Here is an 8,716-nt window from a genome sequence, read left to right on the forward strand (position 1 = left end):
ACCGCGAGAGCGTGCGCTTACGTCACAGCGCGGCCGTACCATTCAGTCGATTCGGGGGAGTTAACACACGAATCCGTACATCTCTGCTGCAAGTACACCTCTACGTTTGCAGAAACCGTATGGTGAAACGCATGGTTTTGGTTTTTAAACACAAATCAATTAATGGCTATCGAATAATCATTATGCGCATACTTTTCGCACGGCTAAGATTAGAGCTGTTGCTATGGTGAACAGGCGACGCTGAGCCACCGGAACAACAACCAGCGTGCTGTTTGTTTGCTGAACAGTCATATTTATTAAGTTTTTTGTTGTCAAAAGTGCACTATTAAGCAACAAAAGTTTTAGTTAATCATTGTTAGTAAATATATTTGACAACGCACGCACAGCTCAAGTGATATACATGTGTTTAAATGGTGTTGTGAATTGTTAGATGGAAGTTTATGTTTCCTGGGATATTAATAACAATGGCTTTTTATGACGTTTACGCCCACCCTGCTTTAATAAGATACAGGGCATGTGTTTGCACGAGAGCAACCCTGTTTGTCTTCGTGGTTTTATGCCTCACGTATATTTCACCTCTTCTGGTGGCTTATAGAAGTCAAGGTAAGATGCATTTTATTCCAAGCAAATTATTTCCAAAATCCTAAATATGAGATAAAATAAAGTGACCTCGTTTTTTTCTATGAACAGGATTCTGGCTGAAGAGGAGCACATATGAAGAGCAGCCGGTCATACAGTTCCAGTATGACATATTCCTGATCGGAGCAACAGACACAGCTGGGAATTATGTAGCATGGAGCACATTTCCCAACTTTAATCGACTGATTGGAGATAATTTACGCATCCCACATATCTCTGTGAGTATAAAATATGAACCAAATTCATTTAACTACTATAGCTAGTGCAATATTGGACTCTGGAAGCAAAGCTGCTCTGGGTTTGTTCATTATTCAGGCCCAGGAGGAGGACAGGAACCAGGATGGGAAATCCGACCTCCTCATGCTTCAGATCAGCATCCCACTCAAGCCAGAAGAGCAGATGTTCAGCGTGCAGCTCCTCCTCACCTTCTCATACCAGCTGTTTGTGTGTATTCAGGGCATTCATATATCACCACAGCAAATTAAATCTCTCTCTCTCTCTCTCTCTCTCTCTCTCTCTCTCTCTCTCTCTCTCTCTCTCTCTCTCTCTCTCTCTCTCTCTCTCTCTCTCTCTCTCTCTCTCTCTCTCTCTCTCTCTCTCTCTCTCTCTCTCTCTCTCTCTCTTAAATTCAAATGAGTTTTATTGGCATGACTTGTACAGTATTGCCAAAGCATTGGCCATCACATAAACAATAAAAAAATAATAATTTTATAATCAAGAAAATAATTACAACAATAACTTAAATAATAATGATAAAAAGCTTTATTCATTTTTACACATTCAGACGAGATAAGAATACTTCTGACTTTAGTTTTGTCCACTGGCTGACTTTCTAGTTTTTGGTAGGCTGTCACATATTTTGCTACTGTCGCAATCAAGTTCGATTTTTCTCCTAGAATATGAATACATTTTTTTCTGAATTTGATAATGCCGAACCATTCTAGGTTGTAGTTGTTGGAATTAGTGAAATAGTCGGATCTGATGTTGTGATAGTAATCACAGTGCAGCAGGAAGTGTTCCTCTGTCTCGGAGAGCACTGGGAACACAGTCTCTGCTCTCTCTCTCTCTCTCTCTCTCTCTCTCTCTCTCTCTCTCTCTCTCTCTCTCTCTCTCTCTCTCTCTCTCTCTCTCTCTCTCTCTCTCTCTCTCTCTCTCTCTCTCTCTCTCTCTCTCTCTCTCTCACACTCACTCACTCACTCACTCACTCACTCACTCACTCACTCACTCACTCACTCACTCACTCACTCACTCACTCACTCACTCACTCACTCTCTCTCTCTCTGATTCACCTGTCCTCTGTGTTTATCTGTCCATCTCTCTAGAGAATGTCTACTGTTGTGATGCAGACACTTGCCTTTGTGCAGCATTCCTCACCTGTCCCAGGTTCTCAGCTTTCCGTCTGTGGAGACCTGAGACTAAACCAACGAACTCCTCTTCCTCACCGAGGTTTACATAGTACCTACAATGTGAGTATATCTGAACAACCCCAGGTAGAAGGCAGTTTCATTCAAAGTGCATCAGTGCATGGCCTACTCTTACCTACAAATTAATGTGGTGATGATTCTTCCATTGCATGATACTGAACCAGTTTGACTTGCAATGCCTCAATCTTGTCAAAAGTGTGTGAACAGGAAGATCATATCTTAATTTAAACATTGGCAATGGAAATACAAACCTGATTCCAAAAAAGTTGGAATACTGTGCAAATTGTGAATAAAAAAGAATGCAATAATTTACAAATCTCATAAACTTGTATTTTATTCACAATAGAATATAGATAAGATATCAAATGTTGAAAGTGAGACATTTTGAAATGGTATGGCAAATATTGGCTAATTTTGGATTTCATGAGAGCTACACATTCCAAAACGTTGGGACAGGTAGCAATAAGAGGCTAGAAAAGTTAAATGTACAAATAAGGAAGAGCTGGAGGACTAATTTGCAACTTATTTGGTAAATCTGCAACATGATTGGGTATAAAAAGAGCCTCTGAGAGTGGAAGTGACTCTCTGAAGGCAAGATGGGCAGAGGATCACCAATTCCCCCAAACCTGCAGCGAAAAATAGTGGAACAATTTAAGTAAGGAGTTTCTCAGAGAAAAATTGTAAAGAGTTTGATGTTATCATTATCTACAGTGCATAATATCATCCAAAGATTCAGAGAATCTGGAACAATCTCTGTGTGTAAGGTTCAAGGCCGGAAAACCATACTGGATGCCTGTGATCACACCTAAAACTCTATAGGTCAAAAAAGAAGCCATGTCATACAGACTAAAGAAGACAAGGACAACCCAAGTTGTTCTCAGCGCTCAGTTCAGAAGCTGCATCTCTGATGGTATGGGATTCATGAGTGTGTGTGGCATGGGCAGCTTACACATCTGGAAAGGCACCATCAATGCTGAAAGGTATATCCCAGCTCTAGAACAACATATGCTCCCATCCAGATGACGTCTCTTTCAGGGAAGACCTTGCATTGTCCAACATGACAATGGCAGACCACAGACTGCATCAATTACAACATCATGGCTGTGTAGAAGAAGGATCTGGGCACTGAAATGGCCAGCCTGCAGTCCAGATCTTTCACCAGTAGAAAACATTTGGCGCATCATAAAGAGGAAGATGCGACAAAGAAGATCTAAGACAGTTGAGCAACTAGAAGCCTGTATTAGACAAGAATGGGACAACATTCCTATTCCTACATTTGAGCAACTTGTCTCCTCAGTCCCCAGACGTTTGCAGACTCTAAAATAAGAGAGGATGCCACACAGTGGCAAACATGGCCTTGTCACAACTTTTTGGAGATGTTGATGCTATAAAATTTAAAATCAGCTTAATCACAGCTTAATTTTCCCCTTAAAATTATACATTTTCCCGGTTTAAACATTTGATACGTCATCTATGTTGTTTTCTGAATAAAGTATTGAAATTTTAAACTTCCACATCATTGCATTCTGTTTTTATTCACAATTTGTCCCAACTTTGTTGGAATCGGTTTGGTATTATATAACATATTTGCATAGATTTTCATCACAGTCCTAAATTTTAAAAGAACAAACCTGAATTTACATAAAAATGTGTTTCATGTAAGCAGGCCTCTGTGTCTCAGAATAAGATTTATGTGTAAAATGTGTGCCAAAAAATCACTTATCTATTTTGAATTGCCTCTCCAGGTATCAGTGATTGATGCATCCAGTCCGTTTGCAAGCACATATGACCTGGCCAACATCATTAGACTCTATCAACAGAGAAACTGTAAGATTATGAAAAACAAAACTTATTCATAAACAGATTAATTTTATTGTTATTATGAATATGATCTCTCTTGTCTTCCTTATTTTTGCGTCATTGCTTTCAAAAAGACAGATTTGTAGTCACTTTATTTCTAAGAGCTCACCTATAATATTTATTCCAGAATGTTTTACTTTGGTGTTTATCACCTAATTGGATATATGTTCTTGAAACCCAATTTGCCAACCATTGTTGGTAATGTAGGCATTCAGGATGCTGAAATGTCACTTTTGTTCCTAGCAGCCTCTCTATCTCTAAATGATCCATTTCTCACACACAGTGACAACTCATCTCTCCGGCGTCATTCCTGTGTGGACAGTGGGCAGAGCTGCAAATGCTCCATTCCAGATCAGTGCACAGATCAACTATCCAGTAGAAACAATTACATATCCTTTACAGGCTCAGTGTGTGTTTATACACGATTAAATATATATATATATCTATCAGGCATAACATTTTAGACCACTTTCCTAATATTGTGATCACCCTTTTGCAAACCTGTCGGATGCATGGACTTCACTAGACCCCTGAATGTGTGCTGTGGTATATCGCACCGAGATGTTAGCAGCAGATCCTTTAAGTCCTGTAAGTAGCGAGGTGGGGCCTCCATGGATCAGACTTTTTTTATCAGCACATCCCACAGATGCTCGATTGGACTGAGATCTGGGGAATTTGGAGGTCAAGTCAACACCTCAAACTTGTTTGTTGTGCTCCTCAAACCATTTTTGCTTTGTGTCAGGAGCATTATCCTGCTGAAAGAGGCCACAAGTCACCAGGGAATACAGTTCCCATGAAAGGCTGTACACGCTGTACATGCTTAGGTAGGTGGTGTGTGTCAAAGTAACATCCACATGGATGGAGGACCCAAGGTTTCCCAGCAGAACATTGCCCAAAGCATCACACTGCCTCCCCCGGCTCGCCTTCTTCCCATAGTGCATCCTGGGGCCATGTGTTCCCCAGGTAAGACACACGCGCACCGACCAGACACCTGATAAAAAAAACAAAAAACATGATTCCTCAGACCAGGCCATCCTCTCCCATTGCGCTGTGCTCCATTTCTGATGCTCATGTGCCACTGTTGGTGCTTTTGTTGGTGAACCCGGGTCAGCATGGGCACCCTGACTGGTCTGCAGCTATGCAGCTCCACACGCAACAAACTGAGATGCTCTGTGTATTCTGAAACCTTTCTATCAGAACCAGCATTAACTTCTGGAGCAGTTTGAGCTCCAGTAGCTCATCTGTTTGATCGGACCACACGGGTCAGCCTTCGCTCCCCACGTGCATCAATGAGCCTTGGTCGCCCATGACCCTGTGGCCGGTTCTCCACTGTTCCTTCCTTGGAGCACTTTTGATAGATACTGACCACTGCAGACCGGGAACAGCCCACAAGAGCTGCAGTTTTGGAGATGCTCTGACCCAGTCGTCTAGCCGTCACAATTTGCCCTGGTCAAACTCACTCCATTTTTTCTGCGTCTAACACATCAACTTTGAAAGCAAAATGTTCGCTTGCTGCCTAATTTATCCCACCCACTAACAGGTGCCGTGATGAAGAGATAATCAGTGTTATTCACTTCACTTGTCATAATGTTGTGTGTGTGTGTGTGTGTGTGTGTGTGTGTGTGTGTGTGTGTGTGTGTGTGTGTGTGTGTGTGTGTGTGTGTGTGTGTGTGTGTGTGTGTGTGTGTGTGTGTGTGTGTGTGTATATATACATATATACATACATACACAGGAATGAGATTCTGAATATTATATATTCCTCATTTCTTTCATTCTGCACAGATTCCAGAAATGTATGTCTTTGTTATAGCTGTTAAGCACATTTTAGTTTACTTTATGGTAAGAGTACATGAATTCAATCATGACTTGAACATTACTACATGCATTAATATCTCATGAATCATCAAGAACTAACAGGAGTTCAAAGTCTTTCCATTAACTAAGATGGCTACATCATCATGAATTATGGTGTATATAAAGCAATGGTTATGGTACATGAATCATCATGAATTCATGCATTAAAAAAAACATTCATTCATATATTTTCACAATTATGCCATCCTTATTAACACATTGTAACACATTGAGTTTCAAAGGACCAAGTCACTACTTTAGTTGAGGGGCCACACACATGATGAAACCATGAGAAGCCAATGCTTAATTAATGATGACCACTATATTTGAATGCCAACAGAATTCATGTGCTGTGATTGGCCAGTTTTGGGGTCTGACCATTTGCCTGCTGGCTACTATGAAGAAGGCATGAACAATGCTTACTCAGAGAAAAACTTTAGTTAATCACATTAATTAATACACTGGTCTAGCCTATGCATGCATAAGGTAATGTGGATTTTGTAATGTGGAGTTCACACTTACAGTAGCTTAACCAATATTTTTGTGAACATAGAAAGCATCATGATCATGCATAATACACCATAATTCATGATGATGTAGCCATCTTAGTTAATGCTTTAATTAAGGTGTTCATCCATGAAGTCATGAATGAAAGACTTTGAACTCCTGTTAGTTCCTGATGATTCATGAGATATTACTCCATGTAATAATGCATAAATCATGTACCCTTACTGTAAAGTGTTACCAACTGTGGTATGGTATTTTAGTACAATTCATTATTATAAAAAAAATAAAAAGCCATTTTGTCATAGTAACCAAGTATGAAACAATGAAAATGTGCAATATATGTCCTCAAATAGAGTGCTTTACAACAATTGGATATATCAATCAAACAAATTTAAATCCTGTCCTCATTTCTTTCTTCAAAATTGTTCCACAGAAGAAGAAAAAAAGCCATATGCTGTCCAAAATCACATACTGTATAGTTGGTTGTAGGTACTACATTTGGATTGAAACTTACTTCACAACCATTTATAAAGTATGTTCTCTATTATGAATCTGTGTGCATCCGCTGTGTTGTCATTGTCATGTGACCACTGCCATTCACATATCCTCTCCATCGAATGCACACTTCAGAGTCTGTAGGTCATCTGGGGACTTTTCGATGACAGTTTTATGTATTCAGACATACTACTCTATTGGCATAGTTTTTGCATCCTATGTAGTACAACCCTTTGTTATAAAGCAATCTATTTAAGGATATATACAGGTTTAACACGGGGCAACAGAGGGAGACAGGCAGAGTTGTGGTACTAAGCAAACAAGTATTTCATGAAAATAAAATAAAAAAGGAACAAGAAACATGAGGAATACAAGAAACAATTAAAGCAGAAACAGGGAACTCAAAGTAAAGTCCAAACATGTGACACAGGACAGCAGGATATTGAATACTCGATTCGAGGATATATTGCATATTTGTATGGTTTCTTGCTTGGTTACTAAAATGAACCATCTGGTTTACAACAAAATGCTAATACCAAAAAAAGAAGTCTGAAGTTTCTTTCAGATAGCATTATTTTGATACAAAACACATGATAGGAAATTGTCCCGTTATGCTGTTTAGTTTGTGGCTATGACCTAGTCTCTCATGAGCACATATTGGACACATGCAGTCACTTCCTGACTTCTGTGCATTCCTAGACTTGCCAGTCATGCTTCATTTTATCGACTTGAGTTTAATTTCCTTGACTGGGTTTTCTACCTATCGACCAGGTTTTTGGGAAACGATCAAGTTTGCCTGGATTCAGTATGTCAGTGTCCTGCTCATCTTTCTCTGGGTTTTCCAGCACATTCAAACATTCATCTTTCAGAACCAGGTTTTACCGACCACCACAGTACCGCCATTTAAACAGCACCGCTCCTGATGTCACCTGGGTGTCTTATTCTTTCTTTTTTTATGATTTTTTTTTTTTTTTTTTTTTTTAATGATCAGGACCTTCGTTCATTGTTGAGGATTATATATATGTATGTATGTGTGTGTGTATATATATATATATATATATATATATATATATATATATATATATATATATATATATATATATATATATATATATATATATATATATATATATATATATATATATAGTCTTTTTTCAGTGCAAGTACTTCCAGCAGAATGCTTGTGGAGTCTGGTTTTTCTGGTTTTTCTTGTTTTAAAGTACCTCAAGTTTAGTAGTATACTGTGCAAGTTGTTTTTGTTGTGTTATTGTTGTGAAAGAATGATAGAATAAATACATGTAAACCTTCGACAACGCTTGTTCTTTTGTTCTTTACATGACTGATAAGCAGGCCGACAGGGAATCTGTGCCCGCAGAAACTGCCGATTTCAGGGCAGATTGCCATTCTTGTGAGCGTGATTGTGAGTCTCCACTGATTGATCTGACTTTATTTATTATTATTTTTTTATTTTTTTGTTTGGAGATATTAAAAGTAGTAAATTTTAGTTAAGTATGTTTTTTTCTCCATTGTTGAATGATATGAAATTGTATATTTAATGATTTGTGTACATTACAATTGATGAAGCATTATTTTCTTTATATTTTGTTTAAAAACAAGTCGTTCTATTGGAATTTGAATTGTAAACCTTAAATACAAGCTAAGAAGTGAATATTTTATATGTAATGTTTTCAGTTTCAATACTCTTGGATCTTTTTAACCATTATGCATATTTTCCCAAAAATTCAGCGCAGAAATCACAAAGAAAGTCCACAGATTCCGTGTGGCCCAGCTGATAAGATTGTATAAAATGGCCTCATGCTGTTTGATAAATATGAAGAAACATTTTCTACATTATTTATTCCTCTCTGAACTCAATGTAAAGAAGGAATTTATTTTAAAAAGTAAATAAATTATTTTAGCATGGTGCCTTTTGCTAA

At 38.4% G+C, this 8,716-nt stretch overlaps 1 protein-coding gene across 1 annotated transcript; it reads left to right on the top strand.

Moving 5' to 3' along the window:
• Positions 1-64: 64 nt before the first annotated feature.
• Positions 65-7,713, top strand: tmem231 (transmembrane protein 231). Its single transcript, XM_067436340.1, has 7 exons — positions 65-603; positions 691-857; positions 955-1,083; positions 1,962-2,105; positions 3,809-3,890; positions 4,207-4,309; positions 7,537-7,713. The coding sequence occupies exons 1-7, from the start codon at positions 441-443 to the stop codon at positions 7,700-7,702; spliced, it is 954 nt and encodes a 317-aa protein (XP_067292441.1). The 5' UTR covers positions 65-440; the 3' UTR covers positions 7,703-7,713.
• The last annotated feature ends 1,003 nt before the right edge of the window (positions 7,714-8,716 follow it).

This window comes from Pseudorasbora parva, chromosome 25 (assembly GCF_024679245.1).
Source record: "Pseudorasbora parva isolate DD20220531a chromosome 25, ASM2467924v1, whole genome shotgun sequence".
Lineage (NCBI taxonomy): Eukaryota > Metazoa > Chordata > Actinopteri > Cypriniformes > Gobionidae > Pseudorasbora > Pseudorasbora parva.

Coding starts and splice junctions, on each gene's coding strand:
- tmem231 (XM_067436340.1), top strand. CDS start 441: ATGTTTCCTGGGATATTAATAACAATGGCTTTTTATGACGTTTACGCC. Junction 3,891..4,206: donor ACTCTATCAACAGAGAAACT/GTAAGATTATGA, acceptor TCTCACACACAG/TGACAACTCATCTCTCCGGC. Junction 4,310..7,536: donor AACTATCCAGTAGAAACAAT/TACATATCCTTT, acceptor GACTGGGTTTTC/TACCTATCGACCAGGTTTTT.